Source organism: Epinephelus fuscoguttatus, linkage group LG13, assembly GCF_011397635.1.
Source record: "Epinephelus fuscoguttatus linkage group LG13, E.fuscoguttatus.final_Chr_v1".
NCBI classification, from domain to species: domain Eukaryota; kingdom Metazoa; phylum Chordata; class Actinopteri; order Perciformes; family Serranidae; genus Epinephelus; species Epinephelus fuscoguttatus.
In genome coordinates this window covers 38242030-38269854 of record NC_064764.1, presented here as the reverse complement: position 1 = coordinate 38269854, position 27825 = coordinate 38242030, and the positions used below count along the sequence as shown (strand labels likewise).

The window sequence follows — 27825 nt, the reverse complement described above, 5'->3', positions numbered from 1 at the left end:
GAGAGTTGTCATCATTTCAAATGCTTCTGAGGTAGGAAAGAAGCACTGTGCTCGTACTGCGTGCTAAATGCGTCCTCCGCTTATCGGGTCCGGGAATTCGCGGGGCAGCAGCCTCAGCAAGGAAGCCCAGACAGTCCTCTCCCCAGCCACTTCCATCAGCTCTTCCGCGGGAACCCGAGGCGTTCCCAGGCCAGCCGGGTGATGTAGTCCCTCCAGCGTGTCCTGGGGCGGCCCGAGTCTCCTCGGTTGGACATGCCCGAAACACCTCCCAAGGGAGGCATCCGGAAGGCATCCTTACCAGATGCCCGAACCACCTCAACTGGCTCCTCTCGATGTGGAGGAGCAGCGGCTCTACTCCGAGTCCCTCCCGGATGTCCGAGCTCCTCACCCTATCTCTAAGGCTGATCCCAGCCACCCTGCGGAGGAAACTCACTTCGGCCGCTTGTATTCGCGATCTCATTCTTTCGGTCACTACCCAGAGCTTGTGACCATAGGTGAGGGTTGGAACGAAGATCGACCGGTAAATCGAGAGCTTCGCTTTCTGGCTAAGCTCCCTTTTCACCACAACGGACCGGTTAAGCGCCCGCATCACTGCTGGCGCCCCAATCCGCCTGTCAATCTCCTGCTCCATCCTACCCTCACTCGTGAACAAGATCCCGAGATACTTAAACTCCTCCACCTGAGGAAGGACCTCCCCCCTGACCTGGAGTGGGCAATCCACCCTTTTCTGGCTGAGGACCATGGCCTCGGACTTGGAGGTGCTGATTCTCATCCCAGCCGCTTCACACTCGGCTGCAAACCGCCCCAGTGAGAGCTGGAGGTCACTGTTTGATGGAGCTAGGAGGACCACGTCATCCGCAAAAAGCAGGGACGAGATTCTCCCATCACCGAACCTGACACCCTCCACCACTCGGCTGCGCCTAGAAATTCTGTCCATAAAAGTTATGAACAGAACCGGTGACAAAGGGCAGCCCTGGCGGAGTCCAACCTTCACCGGGAACAGGTCCGACTTACTGCCAGCCACGCGAACCAGACTCATGCTCCTTCGGTACAGGGACTGGATGGCCCTTAGCAAGGGGCCACCAACCCCATACTCCCGGAGCACCCCCCACAGGATGCCCCTGGGGACACGGTCGTAAGCCTTCTCCAAATCCACAAAACACATGTGGACTGGTTGGGCGAACTCCCCGCCCCCACTGTAAACAGTGTGAGCAAGTTGCCGCCTTCCCCCCTTGAGGCACCGGACGGTTTGCCAGAACCTCTTTGGAGCTGATCGATAGTCTTTCTCCATGGCCTCACCAAACTCCTCCCACGCCCGAGTTTTTGCCTCCACGACTGCCGCCGCCGCGCTCCGCTTGGCCCGCCGGTACCCGTCAGCTGCTTCCAGAGACCCACAGACCAACCATGCCCTGTAGGCCTCCTTCTTCAGCCTGACGGCTCCCCTCACCTCTGGTGTCCACCAGTGGGTTCGGGGATTACCGCCGCGACTGGCACCAGCGGCCTTGCGGCCACAGCTCGCAACCACCACCTCAACAATGGCAGAGCGGAACAAGGCCCATTCAGACTCAATGTCCCCCTCCGCCCTCGGGACGTGGTTGAAGCTCTCCTGGAGGTGGGAGTTGAAGATCATCTGGACAGGTTCTTCCGCCAGGCGTTCCCAGCAGACCCTCACTGTTCGTTGGGGCCTGCCAGGTCTGCGTGGCATCCTCCCCCACCATCTGATCCAACTCACCACCAGGTGGTGATCAGTTGACAGCTCTGCTCCTCTCTTCACCCGAGTGTCCAGAACATATGGCCACAGGTCAAATGATATGACTACAAAGTCGATCATTGACCTGCGACCTAGGCTGTCCTGGTGCCACGTGCACCGATGGACATCCTTATGTTTGAACATGGTGTTAGTTATGGCCAAACTGCGACCCGCACAGAAGTCCAATAACTGAACACCACTCGGGTTCAGATCGGGCAGGCCGTTCCTCCCAATCACGCCCCTCCAGGTCCCGCTGTCATTGCCCACGTGAGCGTTGAAGTCCCCCAGCAGAACAATGGAGTCCCCGGTTGGGGCACTGTCCAGCACCCGTCCCAGGGACTCCACAAAGGGTGAGTACTCTGAACTGTTGTTTGGTGCATAAGCACAGACAACAGTCAGGACCCGTTCCCTGACCCGAAGGCGCAGGGAAGCAACCCTTTTGTCTACTGGGGTAAACCCGACAGCATAGCTCCTAGGGTCATTAGGGCACTCAAACTCCTCCACCATGATAAGGTGACGGTTCTCGGAGGAGAGAAAAGAAGCAAACACTCTCAAAATAAATCCCCTCGAAGGGTGCATGGCCAAAAACAGCAAAAAAGGGAAACATGCCAGCACTCACAAATGTCCTTTTGGTAAATTTAATAAACCAACTTGGGTGGCAGTACCAGAAACACAGACGTCTCACGAAGTCTTCTTCAGTATGTAACTCAGGTTACGGAACTGGCGTTTAAGTACGCTCGAAGCAGATGTGTGGAAAAACACTTTACACTTCCGCCATACAATGTAGTGCCATCTCACAGGCAAAGAATAAACACAATAACAATACAACAATCTTAAACAAGTGTGTCACAGCAAAATAGCACTAGATACACCAAAAATAGATATACATATGCATAATAAATTCTGCTCGTACAAAAAGGCACTGTGAACAACAGTAAAACATGTGCATAAGGGGGCAGATAAATTTTCTAATAACAATCAGATCATAAATGCACAGGAAAAGACTTAACATAAAGTTATTGAGTAATTGTCCCTCTATTACCAATCAGATCACAAGTGCATATACAGAAAAGCACTGAGAACAACAACAACAGTGGGCAGAGTAAGTACCAATTCAAAATTCACAATCACATCATAAATGCGCAGGAAAAAACTTGCAAGAAGTCGCTGAGTAACTGTCCCTTAATTAACAATCAGATCACAAGTGTACATAAAGAAAGACAGTAAACAGTAAAAAATATGCGCATAAAGGAAATTCTCAATTAACAATCAGATCATAAATGCACAAGATATAAGCTGCGTAATGAGCATCAATGAGTGGCTGTCCCTCAATTAACAATCAGATCACAAGCGCACAGTAAGAAGAATAAAATACAAAAAAGTCACTGAGTAGCTGTCCATCATATAACAATCAGATCACAAGTGTACAGTACAAGTAAATGTTTCTGTGAGATCATTGCATCAGTAATTGTGGCAAGAATATAAAATGGATGTATCTGTTTTTGTACATAGGAGTATAGATGAGTCTTAAGTCACCAACTGCAGCACCAGGCCTCCGAAGAAGGGCCGCTCTGAGGTTTCCTTCCATCTTAGTATTGTTTTGACTTTCCTTTCTTGTAAAATGAAGCAGCGGAGGGAAAGATACACAAGTTATATAATGAGACAGGTGAGGACAAAAAAGGTATTTTGTCAAAACTTGTCATAATTATATTTCTTTTATCAAAATAGTGCAATAAGTTGCAATCCTTACATGAAACTGACCCCGAGTAGAGCAATGCACAATTTTGTCATCAACTGCTTACATACTGTATGGAGAGGTTTTACTTAAATTTTTGTGATTTTCAATTCAAAACCTTGGTGGAGCAGGCCTCATTTCAGTCACTCCACAGCCTCTCTACAGTATGTTGGTCTCACAGGAGCCAGGCTGCAGAATCTGAAGACTGACAATGAGTTTCACTGCTTTTCTAAACCAGGAATAAAACAAAGCATAGATCATGGGGTTAAGACATGAGTTGAAATAGAACAGATAAAGCACAAATGATGCAGTTGAAGCACTGACCAAGGCATCACCTGCAAGAGCGACACAGTAATATGGGCAGAAACATATTAGAAACACAATTACAAGAACACCAAGAGTCCTGGCTGCTTTCAGCTCAGATTTCTTTTTTTTTTGATTCACTGAAAGCTGGAGAGTGACAGCTGTGATGTGAGAGCGCATGGCACGAGCCTGAGACACAGCCACAACAAATACTCTCATGTACAGAACGACAATGACAGAAATGGGAACAACAAAGGTTACAACAAGGTCAACAACTCCTGCAGTCTGGTTAATGACAATCACACACTCTCCATGGCAGGAATTATACCTGCCTGGTTGAGTCAGGTCATCCTTTAACAAGAGACTGCAGTAAGAAACAGCACAGAGCCAACACAGACACACACAGAGTTTAACTCTTTTCACAGTGACTCTGGTGGTGTAATGCAGAGGGTCACAAATAGCCACATAGCGGTCGACTGATATGAGCACCATGTCTCCTATCGAAGAAGACGTAATGATGAAGGACACATAATTATAGAGCAAACACATGAGGTCACCAAGAAACCAGCAGGATGTTTTTAGCAGGATTTCTCCCGGTAGCACCAGGAGGCCCACGAGAAAATCTGAGACAGCCAGAGCAAGGAGGAGGATGTTGGTGGATGTGTGGAGCTGCCTGGAGAGAAAGAGGAAAAACATCATGAACCCAACAAGTCCCCAAATCTAATTGACTAAAACAGTTGTAAAAACAACAGATGTAATGAAATGTTTTCTGATCGACAACATCTGCAGTTTCAATATGGTTAAATGTGGACATCTAACTGCAATATCTGGTGTCAAAATCACAGTTAAATTTGTGCAAAAGGGCAGAATACAAGTCAAATGTGTCTTAAATACATTTCCAAGGTGCAACATTATTCAGTACCAACTCAAAGACAGTTCTTCTAATCTACAAAAGCTGTTGACATCAGTAAATTAAGTTAATCTTTGCCTGAAGTGGGAGACTGAGATGATGACAAGGAGGTTAAGAGCCACAGTGAGCAGAGAGATAAAGTACAGCACAATGTTAAGGAGCACAAAGTTGGCCCAAGGAGAGGTGGGCTTTCTGCAGGAGGTGTTGAGCAGTTGTGGAAAGCAGAGCTCCTCCATCTTCAGAGAGCTGCAGCTCTGACCGCTTCCTGAACAAATCTGAGTCATATAACCAAATGACCTCTTACCTCTCCTCCTTTTTCTCTCTGTCTCTGTTGGACTCGGATGCCCCGCCTCCCTCACTCTGCACATCATCTTCATCACTTTTACTGGAACCCAGTGTTTCTGCTCTATGTCAATCTCCACTCTTGTTTTCTTTACCTTGTCTTACCTCTTTGCCCTGTTTTAAGTCACCTAAGCGGACCATCAACAGGAAGTTATGGAGCAGCCCTTACTGATTTCAAAGAGGCCACACAGCACAGGTGCCAGTGCAGAGGGCTCAAGGAAAAATATTAATACTGTTGCCCAGCGAAAGAGACAAACCTAGCTCAACTGTTGTGGCAACACAATGCGGAAGCGCACATTCCTGATGGACTGCACTGAAATGTGACGAACTCATTAATAATATGGTAAACTATTAATGTGCTACCTGTGATTTTAAAGAAGACTTTAGAGCCCACGTGAAGAAATGGACCACAGTTCTGTGAGAGTAACATAAAATGACAGAATATACTTGCTCAGATTTTCTGTATCACTGATAGTTACAGTGGAGGGAAAAAAAGCCATGGTATATACAGCAAGCATTACTCTTATTGCACAGCTCCATTCGGTGGCATTACTAATATAACATTAACATTACAGCTGTCAAATTTGCAGTTATTACATGTTCCCTCAGCTCAGGATCTGTACCGCTCATAGACTGACTAATGACTACAGAGTGATGCTGTTTCCAAAATTGTTGGGTTGTGAAAGGCATTTTTTTTGTTGTTTTTTACCAATTTTATGTTGAAACTCTGACCATCAACTGTTCCCAACCAGGCTAGCTGTGTAGCGTAAATACTGTGATGTAGTCAGCTTAAAAGAGAGCCACTTCTGTGACATGTAAAACTTTTTAGACTCTTTAGACTAGACATATCTCGCCAACCCACTAATCTGGCTATGCAGTACAGCCCTCTGTTAGCTTTTAGGAATGTGTGTTTGTTCAGTGTTTGTGCACTTTAATACACAGATGTTTTAAAATGTTCCTTCTTTTGTAATGAAAATGTTTTACCAAAGTTACCAGGGAGAAAAATGCTCCCTCATTCCCCAGCAGGAGGATTGTATGTCTTTGACACTTGCACAACTTTACAAAGCCTGCCTACATATAAGTAGGATGCTAAATCAGTGTGTTAAAATGAATATTTTGTCTTTAACCCTTTAATACGTGGAGCACCTGAGCACAAATCTACAAAGACTATTATATAATACATTAAGAGGATGGAGATTTGTTTCGGAGGTGTTCCCATAGATAACATCAGCATAGTCTAATACTGGAAATATCAGTTGCATTATAATTCTTTTCCGGACTTGTTGTGAGAAACAATCAACAGAGCGATAAAGTGATTTCAGACAACCAAATATTTTCTTGGAGATTGAGTTGATATGAGGTTTGAAGGATAGCTGGGAATCAAGCCAGAGGCCCAGATATTTAAATTCTTCAACTTTTGCTATTGTTGTTCCATCAAGAAAACCAATACACCAGTTTTTAGTTAAAGACAAAGAATCAGGTCGAGTGCAAAATAACGTATTATATGATTTTTCTTGTTCAAAAGAAGCTTATTTGAAGAAAACCATTTTTGAACCAAGTTAAAATCAGAGATTTTGTGAGAGATGTGAGAGAGATTGTGAGTGTTGAATTTGTGAAATATCAGAGCTGGAGGAGTATATTACAGTGTCATCTGCATAGAAATGAATTTGGCAATCAGAACAGATTTGAGGAAGATCATTGATAAAGATGGAAAACAAGAGAGGGCCTAAGGATGAGCCTTGTGGAACACCCTATCAATAATCTTGAAGTCTGATTGGCTACCCTGAAAGGAAACACACTGACTTCTGTAATGAAGAAAGGAGTTAAAAAATAATAAAGAGTCACTAGAAAGACCAAAAGCATATAATTTGTCTAAAAGAAGATAATGATCAACCTTGTCAACCGCTTTAGTAAGGTCAGTGAATATAGCACCTGTAGGCATATTGCTGTCAGATGCTGACAATATATCATTTGTAAATTTCAAAAGAGCAGTGGTGGCAGAATAGTTAGGTCGAAAACCAGATTGGTGTGGGGATAATATGTTATGGTCATTAAGATATTTAGATAATTGATTAAAGAATAGTTTTTCAAATATTTTTGCTATACTGTTGATAATTGAGATTGGTCTATAATTATTAATGTCTGTGGTGTCACCTCCTTTATGACGAGGGGTTACTCTGGCACATTTCCATGATCAAGGTGTTTCACAAGTTACAAGAGATAAATCAAATAAGTCAGCCAGTGGAAATGACAAAATATGAGACATACATACGGGACAGACAAACATATGGTTTACTGTTAATTTATTATGTTGATCTGTTCTGTACGACATCTATTGCACGTCATTCCGTCCTGGAAGAGGGATCCCTCCTCAGTTGCTCTTCCTGAGATTTCTACCGTGTTTTTTCCCCCGTTAAAGGATTTTTGGGGAGTTTTTCCTTATCCGCTGTGAGGGTCATAAGGACAGAGGGATGTCGTATGCTGTAAAGCCCTGTGAGGCAAATTGTGATTTGTGATATTGGGCTTTATAAATAAAATTGATTGATTGATTGATTGATTGATTGATTGATTGATTGATGGAGGTTTGTAAATATTTCCTATGATTAGTCGTTTGTTTTCATGAAAAATCATTTTAATGAAAAGGCCTTCAAAATGCAGGGGATTCTCATTTGGGAGAACAAGTTCTGCAGTCAGATTTGAGGATACATACGTTAAGAGACCCTCGCCTCTTGAGCCCCTATCGTTCCTAAATAGAATATAATTGTCAAGTTTGACTTCATCGTCAGAAATATTGATGTTTAACCAAGTTTCAGACAGAGTGATTACATGGGGTTTATTATAGGTAAGCCAGGCTCTCAGTAAGTCAATTTTAGGTGGCAAACTCCTAATGTTCAAATGAATAACATGCAACTCTTTAGCAAAGTTCATTAATCCTAAATAACAGAATATATATGTGTGATATGGCAGTAGAAATGCACACAGAGCATCATCGCAAATTGTAGTATGTAGCAGACAGAGACAAGTGGTGAGAGAGGCAGGAGGAGAGCAACACAAACACACACACACACACACACACACACACACACACACACACAGGACAGGAAAGAACATACGGCATTGGGGAGAAGAAGTAAAGGAAGAATAAAAACACAAAGAAAAATAGGTACACAGCTCAGTCTGCATGGCTCAGCATAATGCGAGCATATCAAAATGAAAGGTCCAAGTCTATTAATACTAAGATAATGATACAGTAGGCCTTTATGAAGTCATCAGATGACAAGCAAACAAATAATAATAATAACATAGGCTTTGAATACTTCATAATTTATTCATTTCAACATCCAAAGTATTCAGTGATTATACTAAACTAATTATAGGTCTATCTTTTCCCAGTTTAAATAACCTAGAACAACCCATCTTTTAGTGTTACGTCATTTTACAACATTTGCGACATATTATACGGCAAACAGTAGTAAAGCAGCTGCCACCCTAGCAGCGCCCAGCGACAATTTTGCAAATAAGAAACAAAAACTAAAGCAGCAGCCACCTGTCTGTTTAATATTGCACAAGAGTGAATGAATAGTCAACCCCTGCTTGGTCAAGAACTCCGAAATCCTTCAGGCTTTACTACTAAATTTTTAATTATTAAATCAAAGTTCCAAACTGATAGTTTAGTAAACTTTATGAGACTGATAACTTTAACTGGCTATCATTTTTCCATTTTCGGGAATGGTGCCTCACAAGGTGATTAATGTAAATTGAGTCACGTTATTTAGCGTAATTGAAAATTATTATTAATAATTATCAATTATTACCAGTAGCGATTTTTATACCTTAATTGGAGATCTATTACAAGGTCAGGCCCATGTTAAGGCTTAGTACCAACCAATGATGCTGCCTGTATGAGGCATAGATCCCAACATTTGGTGTCCCCGTGTGACACATAGATTTGTTGTAGATTTCCAGATCACAAGTTGGAATACTTACATGACATTGACACCGAGTAGAGCAATGCACAATTTTCTTATAAACTGCTTATATACTGTATAGAGAGATTTTACTTAAATTTTTGTGATTTTCAATTCAAAACCTTGGTGGAGCAGGCCTCATTTCAGTCACTCCACAGCCTCTCTACAGTATGTTGGTCTCACAGGAGCCAGGCTGCAGAATCTGAAGACTGACAATGAGTTTAACTGCTTTTCTAAACCAGGAATAAAACAAGGCATAGATCAAGGGGTTTAGACATGAGTTCAAATAGAGGAAATAAAGCACAAAGGATGCAGATGAAGCACTGACCAAGGCATCACCTGCAAGAGCGACACAGTAAAATGGGCAGAAACATATTAGAAACACAACTACAAGAACACCAAGAGTCCTGGCTGCTTTCAGCTCAGATTTCTTTGTTTGTTGATTCACTGAAAGCTGGAGAGTGACAGCTGTGATGTGAGAGCGCATGGCACGAGCCTGAGACACAGCCACAACAAATACTCTCATGTACAGAACGACAATGACAGAAATGGGAACAATAAAGGTTACAACAAGGTCAACAACTCCTGCAGTGTGGTTAATGACAATCACACACTCTCCATGGCAGGAATTATACCTGCCTGGTTGAGTCAGGTCATCCTTTAACAAGAGACTGGTATAAGAAACAACACAGAGCCAACACAGACACACACAGAGTTTAACTCTTTTCACAGTGACTCTGGTGGTGTAATGCAGAGGGTCACAAATAGCCACATAGCGGTCGACTGATATGAGCACCATGTTTCCTATCGAAGAAGACGTAATGATGACGGACACATAAAAATAGAGCAAACACATGAGGTCACCAAGAAACCAGCAGTATGTTTTCCGGAAGACTTCTCCTGGTAGCGCCAGGAGGCCCACGAGAAAGTCTGAGACAGCCAGAGCAAGGAGGAGGATGTTGGTGGGTGTGTGGAGCTGCCTGGAGAGAAAGAGGAAAAACATCATGAACTCAACAAGTCCCCAAATCTAAATGACTAAAACAGTTGTAAAAACAACAGATATAATGAAATGTTTTCTGATCAACAACATCTGCAGTTTCAATCTGGTTAAATGTGGACATCTAACTGCAATATCTGGTGTCAAAATCACAGTTAAGTTTGTGCAAAAGGGCAGAATACAAGTCAAATGTGTCTTAAAGACATTTCCAAGGTGCAACATTATTCAGTACCAACTCAAAGACAGTTCTTCTAATCTACAGAAGCTGTTGACATTTTTAAGTTAATCTTTGCCTGAAGTGGGAGACTGAGATGATGACAAGGAGGTTAAGAGCCACAGTGAGCAGAGAGATAAAGTACAGCACAATGTTAAGGAGCACAAAGTTGGCCCAAGGAGAGGTGGGCTTTCTGCAGGAGGTGTTGAGCAGTTGTGGAAAGCAGAGCTCCTCCATCTTCAGAGAGCTGCAGCTCTGGCAGCTTCCTGAACAAATCTGAGTCATATAACCAAATGACCTCTTACCTCGCCTCATTTTTCTCTCGGTCTCTGTTGGACTCAGATGCCCCGCCTCCCTCACTCTGCACATCATCTTCATCACTTTTACTGGAACCCAGTGTTTCTGCTCTATGTCAATCTCCACTCTTGTTTTCTTTACCTTGTCTTACCTCTTTGCCCTGTTTTAAGTCATCTAAGCGGACCATCAACAGGAAGTTATAGAACAGCCCTTACTGATTTCAAAGGGGCCACACAGCACAGGTGCCAGTGCAGAGGGCTCAAGGAAAAATATTAATACTGTTGCCCAGCGAAAGAGACAAACCTAGCTCAACTGTTGTGGCAACACAATGCGGAAGCGCACATTCCTGATGGACTGCACTGAAATGTGACGAACTCATTAATAATATGGTAAACTATTAATGTGCTACCTGTGATTTTAAAGAAGACTTTAGAGCCCATGTGAAGAAATGGACCACAGTTCTGTGAGAGTAACATAAAATGACAGAATATACTTGCTCAGATTTTCTGTATCACTGATAGTTACAGTGGAGGGAAAAAAAGCCATGGTATATACAGCAAGCATTACTCTTATTGCACAGCTCCATTCGGTGGCATTACTAATATAACACTAACATTACAGCTGTCAAATTTGCAGTTATTACATGTTCCCTCAGCTCAGGATCTGTACCGCTCATAGACTGACTAATGACTACAGAGTGATGCTGTTTCCAAAATTGTTGGGTTGTGAAAGGCATTTTTTTTGTTGTTTTTTACCAATTTTATGTTGAAACTCTGACCATCAACTGTTCCCAACCAGGCTAGCTGTGTAGCGTAAATACTGTGATGTAGTCAGCTTAAAAGAGAGCCACTTCTGTGACATGTAAAACTTTTTAGACTCTTTAGACTAGACATATCTCGCCAACCCACTAATCTGGCTATGCAGTACAGCCCTCTGTTAGCTTTTAGGAATGTGTGTTTGTTCAGTGTTTGTGCACTTTAATACACAGATGTTTTAAAATGTTCCTTCTTTTGTAATGAAAATGTTTTACCAAAGTTACCAGGGAGAAAAATGCTCCCTCATTCCCCAGCAGGAGGATTGTATGTCTTTGACACTTGCACAACTTTACAAAGCCTGCCTACATATAAGTAGGATGCTAAATCAGTGTGTTAAAATGAATATTTTGTCTTTAACCCTTTAATACCGGCGGGAGCACCTGAGCACAAATCTACAAAGACTATTATATAATACATTAAGAGGATGGAGATTTGTTTCGGAGGTGTTCCCATAGATAACATCAGCATAGTCTAATATTGGAAATATCAGTTGCATTATAATTCTTTTCCGGACTTGTTGTGAGAAACAATCAACAGAACGATAAAGTGATTTCAGACAACCAAATATTTTCTTGGAGATTGAGTTGATATGAGGTTTGAAGGATAGCTGGGAATCAAGCCAGAGGCCCAGATATTTAAATTCTTCAACTTTTGCTATTGTTGTTCCATCAAGAAAACCAATACACCAGTTTTTAGTTAAAGACAAAGAATCAGGTCGAGTGCAAAATAACGTATTATATGATTTTTTTCTTGTTCAAAAGAAGCTTATTTGAAGAAAACCATTTTTGAACCAAGTTAAAATCAGAGATTTTGTGAGAGATGTGAGAGAGATTGTGAGTGTTGAATTTGTGAAATATCAGAGCTGGAGGAGTATATTACAGTGTCATCTGCATAGAAATGAATTTGGCAATCAGAACAGATTTGAGGAAGATCATTGATAAAGATGGAAAACAAGAGAGGGCCTAAGGATGAGCCTTGTGGAACACCCTATCAATAATCTTGAAGTCTGATTGGCTACCCTGAAAGGAAACACACTGACTTCTGTAATGAAGAAAGGAGTTAAAAATAATAAAGAGTCACTAGAAAGACCAAAAGCATATAATTTGTCTAAAAGAAGATAATGATCAACCTTGTCAACCGCTTTAGTAAGGTCAGTGAATATAGCACCTGTAGGCATATTGCTGTCAGATGCTGACAATATATCATTTGTAAATTTCAAAAGAGCAGTGGTGGTAGAATAGTTAGGTCGAAAACCAGATTGGTGTGGGGATAATATGTTATGGTCATTAAGATATTTAGATAATTGATTAAAGATTAGTTTTTCAAATATTTTTGCTATACTGTTGATAATTGAGATCGGTCTATAATTATTAATGTCTGTGGTGTCACCTCCTTTATGACGAGGGGTTACTCTGGCACATTTCCATGATGAAGGTGTTTCACAAGTTGCAAGAGACAAATCAAATAAGTCAGCCAGTGGAAATGACAAAATATGAGACATACATACGGGACAGACAAACATATGGTTTACTGTTAATTTATTATGTTGATCTGTTCTGTACGACATCTATTGCACGTCATTCCGTCCTGGAAGAGGGATCCCTCCTCAGTTGCTCTTCCTGAGATTTCTACCGTGTTTTTTCCCCCGTTAAAGGGATTTTTTGGGGAGTTTTTCCTTATCCGCTGTGAGGGTCATAAGGACAGAGGGATGTCGTATGCTGTAAAGCCCTGTGAGGCAAATTGTGATTTGTGATATTGGGCTTTATAAATAAAATTGATTGATTGATTGATTGATTGATGGAGGTTTGTAAATATTTCTTATGATTAGTCGTTTGTTTTCATGAAAAATCATTTTAATGAAAAGGCCTTCAAAATGCAGGATTCTCATTTGGGAGAACAAGTTCTGCAGTCAGATTTGAGGATACATACGTTAAGAGACCCCTCTTGAGCCCCTATCGTTCCTAAATAGAATATAATTGTCAAGTTTGACTTCATCGTCAGAAATATTGATGTTTAACCAAGTTTCAGACAGAGTGATTACATGGGGTTTATTATAGGTAAGCCAGGCTCTCAGTAAGTCAATTTTAGGTGGCAAACTCCTAATGTTCAAATGAATAACATGCAACCCTTTAGCAAAGTTCATTAATCCTAAATAACAGAATAAATATGCGTGTGATATGGCAGTAGAAATGCACACAGAGCATCATCGCAAATTGTAGTATGTAGCAGACAGAGACAAGTGGTGAGAGAGGCAGGAGGAGAGCAACACAAACACACACACACACACACACACACACACAGGACAGGAAAGCACATACGGCATTGGGGAGAAGAAGTAAAGGAAGAATAAAAACACAAAGAAAAATAGGTACACAGCTCAGTCTGCATGGCTCAGCATAATGCGAGCATATCAAAATGAAAGGTCCAAGTCTATTAATACTAAGATAATGATACAGTAGGCCTTTATGAAGTCATCAGATGACAAGCAAACAAATAATAATAATAACATAGGCTTTGAATACTTCATAATTTATTCATTTCAACATCCAAAGTATTCAGTGATTATACTAAACTAATTATAGGCGTCTATCTTTTCCCAGTTTAAATAACCTAGAACAACCCATCTTTTAGTGTTACGTCATTTTACAACATTTTGACATATTATACGGCAAACAGTAGTAAAGCAGCTGCCACCCTAGCAGCGCCCAGCGACAATTTTGCAAATAAGAAACAAAAACTAAAGCAGCAGCCACCTGTCTGTTTAATATTGCACAAGAGTGAATGAATAGTCAACCTCTGCTTGGTCAAGAACTCCGAAATCCTTCAGGCTTTACTACTAAATTTTTAATTATTAAATCAAAGTTCCAAACTGATAGTTTAGTAAACTTTATGAGACTGATAACTTTAACTGGCTATCATTTTTCCATTTTCGGGAATGGTGCCTCACAAGGTGATTAATGTAAATTGAGTCACGTTATTTAGCGTAATTGAAAATTATTATTAATAATTATCAATTATTACCAGTAGCGATTTTTATACCTTAATTGGAGATCTATTACAAGGTCAGGCCCATGTTAAGGCTTAGTACCAACCAATGATGCTGCCTGTATGAGGCATAGATCCCAACATTTGGTGTCCCCGTGTGACACATAGATTTGTTGTAGATTTCCAGATCACAAGTTGGAATACTTACATGACATTGACACCGAGTAGAGCAATGCACAATTTTCTCATTGACTGCTTACATACTGTATACAGAGATTTTACTTAAATTTTTGTGATTTTCAATTCAAAACCTTGGTGGAGCAGGCCTCATTTCAGTCACTCCACAGCCTCTCTACAGTATGTTGGTCTCACAGGAGCCAGGCTGCAGAATCTGAAGACTGACAATGAGTTTAACTGCTTTTCTAAACCAGGAATAAAACAAGGCATAGATCAAGGGGTTTAGACATGAGTTCAAATAGAGGAAATAAAGCACAAAGGATGCAGATGAAGCACTGACCAAGGCATCACCTGCAAGAGCGACACAGTAAAATGGGCAGAAACATATTAGAAACACAACTACAAGAACACCAAGAGTCCTGGCTGCTTTCAGCTCAGATTTCTTTGTTTGTTGATTCACTGAAAGCTGGAGAGTGATAGCTGTGATGTGAGAGCGCATGGCACGAGCCTGAGACACAGCCACAACAAATACCCTCATGTACAGAACGACAATGACAGAAATGGGAACAATAAAGGTTACAACAAGGTCAACAACTCCTGCAGTGTGGTTAATGACAATCACACACTCTCCATGGCAGGAATTATACCTGCCTGGTTGAGTCAGGTCATCCTTTAACAAGAGACTGGTGTAAGAAACAACACCGAGCCAACACAGACACACACAGAGTTTAACTCTTTTCACAGTGACTCTGGTGGTGTAATGCAGAGGGTCACAAATAGCCAAATAGCGGTCGACTGATATGAGCACCATGTCTCCGATCGAAGAAGACATAATGATGAGGGACACATAATAATAGAACAAACACATGAGGTCACCAAGAAACCAGCAGTATGTTTTTCGGAAGAATTCTCCTGGTATCGCCAGGAGGCCCGCGAGAAAGTCTGAGACAGCCAGAGCAAGGAGGAGGATGTTGGTGGGTGTGTGGAGCTGCCTGGAGAGAAAGAGGAAAAACATCATGAACTCAACAAGTCCCCAAATCTAAATGACTAAAACAGTTGTAAAAACAACAGATATAATGAAATGTTTTCTGATCAACAACATCTGCAGTTTCAATCTGGTTAAATGTGGACATCTAACTGCAATATCTGGTGTCAAAATCACAGTTAAATTTGTGCAAAAGGGCAGAATACAAGTCAAATGTGTCTTAAAGACATTTCCAAGGTGCAACATTATTCAGTACCAACTCAAAGACAGTTCTTCTAATCTACAGAAGCTGTTCACATTTTTAAGTTAATCTTTGCCTGAAGTGGGAGACTGAGATGATGACAAGGAGGTTAAGAGCCACAGTGAGCAGAGAGATAAAGTACAGCACAATGTTAAGGAGCACAAAGTTGGCCCAAGGAGAGGTGGGCTTTCTGCAGGAGGTGTTGAGCAGTTGTGGAAAGCAGAGCTCCTCCATCTTCAGAGAGCTGCAGCTCTGGCAGCTTCCTGAACAAATCTGAGTCATATAACCAAATGACCTCTTACCTCTCCTCCTTTTTCTCTCTGTCTCTGTTGGACTCAGATGCCCCGCCTCCCTCACTCTGCACATCATCTTCATCACTTTTACTGGAACCCAGTGTTTCTGCTCGATGTCAATCTCCACTCTTGTTTTCTTTACCTTGTCTTACCTCTTTGCCCTGTTTTAAGTCACCTAAGCGGACCATCAGCAGGAAGTTATAGAACAGCCCTTACTGATTTCAAAGAGGCCACACAGCACAGGTGCCAGTGCAGAGGGCTCAAGGAAAAATATTAATACTGTTGCCCAGCGAAAGAGACAAACCTAGCTCAACTGTTGTGGCAACACAATGCGGAAGCGCACATTCCTGATGGACTGCACTGAAATGTGACGAACTCATTAATAATATGGTAAACTATTAATGTGCTACCTGTGATTTTAAAGAAGACTTTAGAGCCCATGTGAAGAAATGGACCACAGTTCTGTGAGAGTAACATAAAATGACAGAATATACTTGCTCAGATTTTCTGTATCACTGATAGTTACAGTGGAGGGAAAAAAAGCCATGGTATATACAGCAAGCATTACTCTTATTGCACAGCTCCATTCGTGGCATTACTAATATAACACTAACATTACAGCTGTCAAATTTGCAGTTATTACATGTTCCCTCAGCTCAGGATCTGTACCGCTCATAGACTGACTAATGACTACAGAGTGATGCTGTTTCCAAAATTGTTGGGTTGTGAAAGGCATTTTTTTTTTTTTTTTTTACCAATTTTATGTTGAAACTCTGACCATCAACTGTTCCCAACCAGGCTAGCTGTGTAGCGTAAATACTGTGATGTAGTCAGCTTAAAAGAGAGCCACTTCTGTGACATGTAAAACTTTTTATACTCTTTAGACTAGACATATCTCGCCAACCCACTAATCTGGCTATGCAGTACAGCCTCTGTTAGCTTTTAGGAATGTGTGTTTGTTCAGTGTTTGTGCACTTTAATACACAGATGTTTTAAAATGTTCCTTCTTTGTAATGAAAATGTTTTACCAAAGTTACCAGGGAGAAAAATGCTCCCTCATTCCCCAGCAGGAGGATTGTATGTCTTTGACACTTGCACAACTTTACAAAGCCTGCCTACATATAAGTAGGATGCTAAATCAGTGTGTTAAAATGAATATTTTGTCTTTAACCCTTTAATACCGGCGGGAGCACCTGAGCACAAATCTACAAAGACTATTATATAATACATTAAGAGGATGGAGATTTGTTTCGGAGGTGTTCCCATAGATAACATCAGCATAGTCTAATATTGGAAATATCAGTTGCATTATAATTCTTTTCCGGACTTGTTGTGAGAAACAATCAACAGAACGATAAAGTGATTTCAGACAACCAAATATTTTCTTGGAGATTGAGTTGATATGAGGTTTGAAGGATAGCTGGGAATCAAGCCAGAGGCCCAGATATTTAAATTCTTCAACTTTTGCTATTGTTGTTCCATCAAGAAAACCAATACACCAGTTTTTAGTTAAAGACAAAGAATCAGGTCGAGTGCAAAATAACGTATTATATGATTTTTTTCTTGTTCAAAAGAAGCTTATTTGAAGTAAACCATTTTGAACCAAGTTAAAATCAGAGATTTTGTGAAAGATGTGAGAGAGATTGTGAGTGTTGAATTTGTGAAATATCAGAGCTGGAGGAGTATATTACAGTGTCATCTGCATAGAAATGAATTTGGCAATCAGAACAGATTTGAGGAAGATCATTGATAAAGATGGAAAACAAGAGAGGGCCTAAGGATGAGCCTTGTGGAACACCCTATCAATAATCTTGAAGTCTGATTGGCTACCCTGAAAGGAAACACACTGACTTCTGTAATGAAGAAAGGAGTTAAAAAATAATAAAGAGTCACTAGAAAGACCAAAAGCATATAATTTGTCTAAAAGAAGATAATGATCAACCTTGTCAACCGCTTTAGTAAGGTCAGTGAATATAGCACCTGTAGGCATATTGCTGTCAGATGCTGACAATATATCATTTGTAAATTTCAAAAGAGCAGTGGTGGTAGAATAGTTAGGTCGAAAACCAGATTGGTGTGGGGATAATATGTTATGGTCATTAAGATATTTAGATAATTGATTAAAGATTAGTTTTTCAAATATTTTTGCTATACTGTTGATAATTGAGATCGGTCTATAATTATTAATGTCTGTGGTGTCACCTCCTTTATGACGAGGGGTTACTCTGGCACATTTCCATGATGAAGGTGTTTCACAAGTTGCAAGAGACAAATCAAATAAGTCAGCCAGTGGAAATGACAAAATATGAGACATACATACGGGACAGACAAACATATGGTTTACTGTTAATTTATTATGTTGATCTGTTCTGTACGACATCTATTGCACGTCATTCCGTCCTGGAAGAGGGATCCCTCCTCAGTTGCTCTTCCTGAGATTTCTACCGTGTTTTTTCCCCCGTTAAAGGATTTTTTGGGGAGTTTTTCCTTATCCGCTGTGAGGGTCATAAGGACAGAGGGATGTCGTATGCTGTAAAGCCCTGTGAGGCAAATTGTGATTTGTGATATTGGGCTTTATAAATAAAATTGATTGATTGATTGATTGATTGATGGAGGTTTGTAAATATTTCTTATGATTAGTCGTTTGTTTTCATGAAAAATCATTTTAATGAAAAGGCCTTCAAAATGCAGGGGATTCTCATTTGGGAGAACAAGTTCTGCAGTCAGATTTGAGGATACATACGTTAAGAGACCCTCGCCTCTTGAGCCCCTATCGTTCCTAAATAGAATATAATTGTCAAGTTTGACTTCATCGTCAGAAATATTGATGTTTAACCAAGTTTCAGACAGAGTGATTACATGGGGTTTATTATAGGTAAGCCAGGCTCTCAGTAAGTCAATTTTAGGTGGCAAACTCCTAATGTTCAAATGAATAACATGCAACCTTTTAGCAAAGTTCATTAATCCTAAATAACAGAATAAATATGTGTGATATGGCAGTAGAAATGCACACAGAGCATCATCGCAAATTGTAGTATGTAGCAGACAGAGACAAGTGGTGAGAGAGGCAGGAGGAGAGCAACACAAACACACACACACACACACACACACACAGGACAGGAAAGCACATACGGCATTGGGGAGAAGAAGTAAAGGAAGAATAAAAACACAAAGAAAAATAGGTACACAGCTCAGTCTGCATGGCTCAGCATAATGCGAGCATATCAAAATGAAAGGTCCAAGTCTATTAATACTAAGATAATGATACAGTAGGCCTTTATGAAGTCATCAGATGACAAGCAAACAAATAATAATAATAACATAGGCTTTGAATACTTCATAATTTATTCATTTCAACATCCAAAGTATTCAGTGATTATACTAAACTAATTATAGGCGTCTATCTTTTCCCAGTTTAAATAACCTAGAACAACCCATCTTTTAGTGTTACGTCATTTTACAACATTTGCGACATATTATACGGCAAACAGTAGTAAAGCAGCTGCCACCCTAGCAGCGCCCAGCGACAATTTTGCAAATAAGAAACAAAAACTAAAGCAGCAGCCACCTGTCTGTTTAATATTGCACAAGAGTGAATGAATAGTCAACCTCTGCTTGGTCAAGAACTCCGGAATCCTTCAGGCTTTACTACTAAATTTTTAATTATTAAATCAAAGTTCCAAACTGATAGTTTAGTAAACTTTATGAGACTGATAACTTTAACTGGCTATCATTTTTCCATTTTCGGGAATGGTGCCTCACAAGGTGATTAATGTAAATTGAGTCACGTTATTTAGCGTAATTGAAAATTATTATTAATAATTATCAATTATTACTGGTAGCGATTTTTATACCTTAATTGGAGATCTATTACAAGGTCAGGCCCATGTTAAGGCTTAGTACCAACCAATGATGCTGCCTGTATGAGGCATAGATCCCAACATTTGGTGTCCCCGTGTGACACATAGAGTTGTTGTAGATTTCCAGATCACAAGTTGGAATACTTACATGGCATTGACACCGAGTAGAGCACTGCACAATTTTCTTACAAACTGCTTATATACTGTATAGAGAGATTTTACTTAAATTTTTGTGATTTTCAATTCAAAACCTTGGTGGAGCAGGCCTCATTTCAGTCACTCCACAGCCTCTCTACAGTATGTTGGTCTCACAGGAGCCAGGCTGCAGAATCTGAAGACTGACAATGAGTTTAACTGCTTTTCTAAACCAGGAATAAAACAAGGCATAGATCAAAGGATTAAGACATGAGTTAAAATAGAGGAAATAAAGCACAAATGATGCAGATGAAGAACTGACCAAGGCATCACCTGCAAGAGCGACACAGTAATATGGGCAGAAACATATTAGAAACACAACTACAAGAACACCAAGAGTCCTGGCTGCTTTCAACTCAGATTTCTTTGTTTGTTGATTCACTGAAAGCTGGAGAGTGACAGCTGTGATGTGAGAGCGCATGGCACGAGCCTGAGACACAGCCACAACAAATACTCTCATGTACAGAACGACAATGACAGAAATGGGAACAATAAAGGTTACAACAAGGTCAACAGCTCCTGCAATGTGGTTAATGACAATCACACACTCTCCATGGCAGGAATTATACCTGCCTGGTTGAGTCAGGTCATCCTTTAACAAGAGACTGCAGTAAGAAACAGCACAGAGCCAACACAGACACACACAGAGTTTAACTCTTTTCACAGTGACTCTGGTGGTGTAATGCAGAGGGTCACAAATAGCCACATAGCGGTCGACTGATATGAGCACCATGTCTCCTATCGAAGAAGACACAATGATGAGGGACACATAATTATAGAGCAAACACATGAGGTCACCAAGAAACCAGCAGGCTGTTTTTAGCAGGACTTCTCCTGGTATCACCAGGAGGCCCACAAGAAAGTCTGAGACAGCCAGAGAGAGGAGGAGGATGTTGGTGGGTGTGTGGAGCTGCCTGGAGAGAAAGAGGAAAAACTCATAAACCCAACAAGTCCCCAAATCTAATGGACTAAAACAGTTGTAAAAACAACAGATATAATGAAATGTTTTCTGATCGACAACATCTGCAGTTTCAATCTGGTTAAATGTGGACATCTAACTGCAATATCTGGTGTCAAAATCACAGTGACGTTTGTGCAAAAGGGCAGAATACAAGTCAAATGTGTCTTAAATACATTTCCAAGGTGCAACATTATTCAGTACCAACTCAAAGACAGTTCTTCTAATCTACAGAAACTGTCCACATTTTTAAGGTAATCTTTGCCTGAAGTGGGAGACTGAGATGATGACAAGGAGGTTAAGAGCCACAGTGAGCAGAGAGATAAAGTACAGCACAATGTTAAGGAGCACAAAGTTGGCCCAAGGAGAGGTGGGCTTTCTGCAGGAGGTGTTGAGCAGTTGTGGAAAGCAGAGCTCCTCCATCTTCAGAGAGCTGCAGCTCTGGCAGCTTCCTGAACAAACTGAAGTCATATAACCAAATGACCTCTTACGTTTTTGAAATTCCTCTCCTCCTTTTTCTCTCGGTCTCTGTTGGACTCAGATGCCCCGCCTCCCTCACTCTGCACATCATCTTCATCACTTTTACTGGAACCCAGTGTTTCTGCTCTTCAGTCAGGTTCATAATTATTTGGACAATGATACAGTTGTCATCATTTTGGCTCTGTACACCACCACAGTGGGTTTTAAATGAAACAATGAATACCTGCTTAAAGTGCAGACTCTCAGCTTTCATTTAAGGCTTTTTTCAAAAATGTAGCATGAACCATGTAGGAATGACAACCATTTCTTCACACAGTCCCCCGACTCTAAGGGCTCATAAGTATTTGGACAAACTAACATAATCATCAATTAAACAGTCAGTTTTAATACTTGGTTGCAAATCCTTTACAGTCAATGACTGCCTGAAGTGTTGGACACATAGGCATCACCAGATGCTGGGTTTCTTCCCTGGTGATGCTCTGCCAGCCCTTTACTGCAGCCGTCTGCACTTCCTGCTTGTGTTTTGGGTGTTTTGCCCTCAGTTTTGGCTTCAGCAAGAGAAACGCATGCTCAGTTGGATTCAGGTCAGATGATATGACTTGGCCATTGCAGAACATTCCCCTTCTTTGCCTTAAAAATGTCTTTGGTTGCTTTTGCAATATGCTTCAGGTCAATGTCCAACTGCACTGTGAAGCATCGTCCAATGAGTTTTGAAGCATTTAGTTGAATCTGAGCAGATAATGGTGCCCCAAACACTTCAGCTTTCATCCTGCTGCTCTTGTAAGCAAGACAAGACTTCACTAGAATAAATACAGAGGGTTTATCACAAGATGCAAACCATTGGTTAGCCTTAAAATGGAAGGCCAGATTATAGTTTGTCAAAAACCATCTAAAAAGCCTGTGCAGTTGTGGAACAGCATACTATGGACAGATAAAACAAAGATCAACTACCAGAATGATGGGAAGACAAGAGAAGGAAGAAGGGAAGGAACTGCTCATGATCCAAAGCACACCACCTCATCAGTGAAGCATGGTGGAGGTACTGTTATGTCACGCCCATGTATGGCTGCCAGTGGAACTGGTTCTCTTGTATTTATTGATGATGTGACTGCTGACAAGAGCAGCAGGATGAAAGCTGAAGTGTTTGGGGCACCATTATCTGCTCAGATTCAACTAAATGCTTCAAAACTCATTGGACGATGCTTCACAGTGCAGTTGGACATTGACCTGAAGCATACTGCAAAAGCAACCAAAGACATTTTTAAGGCAAAGAAGTGGAATGTTCTGCAATGGCCAAGTCATATCATCTGACCTGAATCCAACTGAGCATGCGTTTCTCTTGCTGAAGCCAAAACTGAGGGCAAAACACCCAAAACACAAGCAGGAAGTGCAGACGGCTGCAGTAAAGGGCTGGCAGAGCATCACCAGGGAAGAAACCCAGCATCTGGTGATGCCTATGTGTCCAACACTTCAGGCAGTCATTGACTGTAAAGGATTTGCAACCAAGTATTAAAACTGACTGTTTAATTGATGATTATGTTAGTTTGTCCAAATACTTATGAGCCCTTAGAGTCGGGGGACTGCGTGAAGAAATGGTTGTAATTCCTACACGGTTCATGCTACATTTTTGAAAAAAGCCTTAAATGAAAGCTGAGAGTCTGCACTTTAAGCAGGTATTCATTGTTTCATTTAAAACCCATTGTGGTGGTGTACAGAGCCAAAATGATGACAACTGTATCATTGTCCAAATAATTATGAACCTGACTGTATGTCAATCTCCACTCTTGTTTTCTTTACCTTGTCCTACCTCTTTGCCCTGTTTTAAGTCACCTAAGCAGACCATCAACAGGAAGTTATGGAGCAGCCCTTACTGATTTCAAAGAGGCCACACAGCACAGGTGCCAGTGCAGAGGGCTCAAGGAAAAATATTAATATTGTTGCCCAGCGAAAGAGACAAACCTAGCTCAACTGTTGTGGCAACACAATGCGGAAGCACACAATCCTGATGGACTGCAGTGAAATGTGACGAACTCATTAATAATATGGTAAACTGTTAATGTGCTACCTGTGATTTTATAGAAGACTTTAGAGCCCACATGAAGAAATGGACCAGAGTTCTGAGAGAGCAACATAAAATGACAGAATATACTTGCTCAGATTTTCTGCATCACTGATAGTTACAGTGGAGAAAAAAAAGCCATGGTATATACCGTAAGCGTTACTGTTATTGCACAGCTCCATTCGGTGGCATTACTAATATAACACTAACATTAAAGCTGTCAAATTTGCAGTTATTACATGTTCCCTCAGCTAAGGATCTGTACCGCTCATAGACTGACTAATGACTACAGAGTGATGCTGTTTCCAAAATTGTTGGGTTGTGAAAGGCATTTTTTTGTTTGTTTTTTACCAATTTTATGTTGAAACTCTGAACATCAACTGTTCCCAACCAGGCTAGCTGTGTAGCGTAAATACTGTGATGTAGTCAGCTTAAAAGAGAGCCACTTTTGTGACATGTAAAACTTTTTAGACTCTTTAGACTTGACATATCTCACCAACCCACTAATCTGGCTGTGCAGTACAGCCCTCTGTTAGCTTTTAGGAATGTGTGTTTGTTTAGTGTTTGTGCACTTTAATACACAGATGTTTTAAAATGTTCCTTCTTTTGTAATGAAAATATTTTACCAAAGTTACCAGGGAGAAAAATGTTCCCTCATTCCCCAGCAGGAGGATTGTCTGTCTTTGACACTTGCACAACTTTACAAAGCCTGCCTACACATAAGTAGGATGCTAAATCAGTGTGTTAAAATGAATATTTTGTCTTTAATGATATAAACTTATTCATGATAACCGGCTGCACATGATACACTAGCAACACTTTGCTGCCGTAGCTGTTTTTGTGTTTTCCCAGTCTCATCTGACCTCGTCACAAGCCATTCCTTCACTCACCTCACCATCTGGACGTGACAGCTGCCTCCACCTGACACAGAAAATCTACGAACCGGAAGGGAGGATTTCCATCTTGTACCAGTTCAAAGAGAACAGAACAGATCCTGGACCCTGGATGTCAACTCTGCCTGGCCTGTCCCTGGGCCCCACTGGGAGCTAAGCCCAAGGCAACGGTTAGCTCCACTCCTAGTGACAAGGAGCCTTGGATTGCTGCCCGTGAGAGTAGGCATGGTGGAATGCTCCCCGTTCATCCCCATCAACCACAGATTCTCCAGCTGACCAACAAATACTCCATTCTGGACAGGCAAGATTTTCCAGTGCTTGCTGGTTGACGCATTACATCACCGGAGTCTGATGGCCCCTTCTTGCCGCCCCCTCTATCCATGGCTGTGTCCAGGCGGTCCGTTTTTCCTGTTGATCACTGCTCTCAACATCATGCTCCCTCTTCACGACCTGGCTGTGTGCAGTTCACCCCTTGCCCAGTAACCTGCTCTCCAGCAAGGCACTGCTCTGCTGGGAAAGACGCCGCTCAGTTGCTGCAATGGTCCCCAGCTACGTCCATCCATCCCCGGCCAGTGAACGGGGTGCACACTGAGGACTCTGAGCAGAGCAGAGCGGAGCCTAAATCACTTCGGCCACTTATTCCCCCTACCACACTGATTGTTGGCGATTCCATAATCAGGAATGTGCGCTTCCACAATGCAGTTACTCACTGTTTCCCCAGTGCCACAGTCCGTGACTTCCACAAAAAGCTCCAAGGTTCACCCCCGTCATTCATTAGAAGACTTATAGTCCATGTGGGAACCAATGACACGGCTTTTCAACAGTCCAAGCTGACCAAATCTGATTTTAAACATCACTTTTTTTTTAATAAAGCAATATGGAAAGTTGGTGTTTATCTCAGGTCCCATTCCAACATTAGGTCGCGGTTCTGGTCGGTTTACTAGAATCCTTAGTCTTCAAACCTGGTTGCTGTCCGCATGTAGAGCACACAATGTGGAGTTCATTGACAATTTCGACCTGTTCTGGAACCGCCTGTCTCTTTTCCAAAGAGATGGAATTCACCCAAACATACTCAGCTCATGAATGCTAGCCGCTAACAAACAGCACGCTGTTCAATCATCTCCACGTGACTGACTGTTTACTCACCACACCCCCTCCATTGAGCCTCACTCTCCGTTAAGGACATGTCAGTTTCATCTAGGGCTACTGTTTCCAGCGCTAGCCCCCACTGCTGGCTTCCTTCAGCACCTCCTTCACCTTTTCATCTCCCTATTCAGGCCCTCCATCCTCGCCACACTTTTAAAGGTGTTTATAAACTCAATCTTCTTTACATAAAATGCACAGCTGTCCCACCTCCTGTCACTATGTGTAATTTGGCCCTTTTAAATGTGAGGTCTCTGTCAAACAAGATGTTCATCCTAAATGAATTTATTTCCTCCAACCTTATACATTTCACATTTCTCACTGAAATCTTCTCACTGATAGTCCCCCCAACTATGACTCTTTCAGCTCACCAAGACTAAGAGGTCGGGGAGGAGGTATTGCAGTTATTTTCAGAAATTGTCACCAGTGCACACCCATTTTGTTTCATGGGGGCCTCTCTCTCTGCCCGTATCACTTGTGGTGTACCTCAAGGTTCCATCTCAGGGCCCATTTTATTTGCACTGAACATGCTTCCATTAGGCTCCATTTTCCGCCAGCACAAAGTCTCTTCACTGTTATGCCAACGACACACACATTTATCTTCCGTTAAATCCAGGGGATTCCAGCTCCATGACATCCATCCTGAACTGCCTCCAGGATGCGAAATCCTGGATGGCAACTGTCTTCAGTTAAACAATAACAAAAAATAGGTTATTGTTTTTGGTCCCCCCAACAACACAGCCAGCATAGTCAGTCACTTAGGACCACTCATACCATATGTTCATAGCCATGCCAGGAATCTTGGTGTTATTTTTGACTCTGCCTTTAAAGTTGACAAACAAATCAACACCGTGATGAAGGGCTGTTGTTTTCAACTACGAAACGAAGTCCATCATCCACATAATGACCTCAAGACTGTTACCACTGCATTCACCTCCTTAAGGCTGGACTATTGGGTGTCTGCCTATCATCTTTGTCTCGTTTGCAGCTAGTGCAGAATGCTGCAGCAAGACTTCTCACTGGTGCCAGAAAAAGAGACACCATTACACCAGTGCTAGCATCCCTGCACTGGCTTCCCATCAAATGCAAGATTGATTTTAAGGTTCTTTTATTTGTTTTTAAAGCCATACATGGGCTGGCACCTCAGTATATCGCTGAACTCCTCTGCCCCTACTCCTCTTAGATCCTCTGAACATTGTCTTTTAACCTTTCCTGCACGAGGCTGGTGGGTAAAGGAAATCTTGCCTTTGCAGCCACTGCTCCACAGCCTTGGAATAGCCTTCTCCTCTTAATCAAATGCTTAACTGACACTTTTGAGACAAATCTTAAAACGTACGTGTAATGTTTTCAATGGCCTTTGGTTGTCTGTAGTGATTTTGATATTTTAGCTTTTCATCTTATCTTGTCATGTTTTTAATTGTTTTATATTTAAACTGTTTCATATTTGTGTATATTTTATATTGCGATATATTTGGGTGCCATTCTTTTATCTTGTATGGCACTTTGGTCAGCTGCGGTTGTTTTAAATGTGTTACATGAATAAACTTGATTGATTCAGTGATTTAAGCAAGTAATAGCCTGGGCTATTAATTAAAACTTTTACGGTATACGTATATATCAACTCAAAAACCAACACTGTGAAAAGAATTGGTCCACCCAGCATCACTAATAACCTTCTCTGTCAGCAATGTGGTGGTGGGAAGCAGCAAACTGTTTGGTACAGTGAGTTTTTTACAGTTTTTTAGTAAAATGACACTGGGTACGTTTATGTGCATGCTAACATTCCACTATTTTTCCAAATATGACAAAATTCACCTGTGTTTAACACGGCCAAGTAAATGGCATATTCCCTTTGGATTTTCCAAATTGGGCCTTTTTCTAAATTCAGCATTTTCTGGTTAAGATGTGAGATATCAAGTTTGAATCAAGTTTCAGGAGCATTCTTTGGACATGAATACAGCACATTCGTCTCTACTGGGGTTTTTACATTTGTGAAACACGGCCTCTTATCTGTTTACGGTCGTTTCTGTGTTGTCATGGGTATGCTGGATGCAAACCACCTTGCCAACACTGTTTCATATTGGGGTAGAGATACATGCTGAAAAGAAAAGCCAACATTTCTGGTCAGAACATTTTAAAAGACTTGGGGATCAACAGATTTTTGAATATGTGCAAATATCGCAGCACCATCCTTTTCAACAAGGTGGAATGAAGGAGGGACACTG

At 41.4% G+C, this 27825-nt stretch overlaps 4 protein-coding genes across 4 annotated transcripts; all 4 read right to left on the bottom strand.

Annotated features, from left to right (window-relative positions):
- Positions 1-3065: 3065 nt before the first annotated feature.
- On the bottom strand, positions 3066-4982 carry LOC125899521 (trace amine-associated receptor 8a-like). The gene is made up of 2 exons (XM_049593915.1): positions 4777-4982; positions 3066-4461 (listed from the first exon to the last, which is right to left on the bottom strand). Exons 1-2 carry the CDS (start codon positions 4980-4982, stop codon positions 3645-3647), a joined length of 1023 nt encoding a protein of 340 aa, XP_049449872.1. The 3' UTR covers positions 3066-3644.
- A 4064-nt stretch (positions 4983-9046) lies between these two features.
- On the bottom strand, positions 9047-10651 carry LOC125899974 (trace amine-associated receptor 13c-like). The gene is made up of 2 exons (XM_049594685.1): positions 10299-10651; positions 9047-9988 (listed from the first exon to the last, which is right to left on the bottom strand). Exons 1-2 carry the CDS (start codon positions 10595-10597, stop codon positions 9172-9174), a joined length of 1116 nt encoding a protein of 371 aa, XP_049450642.1. The 5' UTR covers positions 10598-10651; the 3' UTR covers positions 9047-9171.
- A 3946-nt stretch (positions 10652-14597) lies between these two features.
- LOC125899520 (trace amine-associated receptor 13c-like) lies at positions 14598-16001 on the bottom strand. Its single transcript, XM_049593914.1, has 2 exons — positions 15796-16001; positions 14598-15485 (listed from the first exon to the last, which is right to left on the bottom strand). Exons 1-2 carry the CDS (start codon positions 15999-16001, stop codon positions 14669-14671), a joined length of 1023 nt encoding a protein of 340 aa, XP_049449871.1. The 3' UTR covers positions 14598-14668.
- Positions 16002-20093: 4092 nt separating this feature from the next.
- LOC125899519 (trace amine-associated receptor 13c-like) lies at positions 20094-21448 on the bottom strand. The gene is made up of 2 exons (XM_049593913.1): positions 21291-21448; positions 20094-20981 (listed from the first exon to the last, which is right to left on the bottom strand). Exons 1-2 carry the CDS (start codon positions 21446-21448, stop codon positions 20165-20167), a joined length of 975 nt encoding a protein of 324 aa, XP_049449870.1. The 3' UTR covers positions 20094-20164.
- Between the last annotated feature and the right edge of the window lie 6377 nt (positions 21449-27825).

Bases quoted from the DNA above. Each gene is read 5' to 3' on its own strand.
- LOC125899519 (XM_049593913.1), bottom strand. From the start codon at position 21,448: ATGGAGGAGCTCTGCTTTCCACAACTGCTCAACACCTCCTGCAGAAAG. The intron at 20,982-21,290 runs GCAAAGATTACC...CTTTCTCTCCAG, and splicing joins ATCTCAGTCTCCCACTTCAG to GCAGCTCCACACACCCACCA.
- LOC125899521 (XM_049593915.1), bottom strand. From the start codon at position 4,982: ATGACTCAGATTTGTTCAGGAAGCGGTCAGAGCTGCAGCTCTCTGAAG. The intron at 4,462-4,776 runs GCAAAGATTAAC...CTTTCTCTCCAG, and splicing joins ATCTCAGTCTCCCACTTCAG to GCAGCTCCACACATCCACCA.
- LOC125899520 (XM_049593914.1), bottom strand. From the start codon at position 16,001: ATGACTCAGATTTGTTCAGGAAGCTGCCAGAGCTGCAGCTCTCTGAAG. The intron at 15,486-15,795 runs GCAAAGATTAAC...CTTTCTCTCCAG, and splicing joins ATCTCAGTCTCCCACTTCAG to GCAGCTCCACACACCCACCA.
- LOC125899974 (XM_049594685.1), bottom strand. From the start codon at position 10,597: ATGAAGATGATGTGCAGAGTGAGGGAGGCGGGGCATCTGAGTCCAACA. The intron at 9,989-10,298 runs GCAAAGATTAAC...CTTTCTCTCCAG, and splicing joins ATCTCAGTCTCCCACTTCAG to GCAGCTCCACACACCCACCA.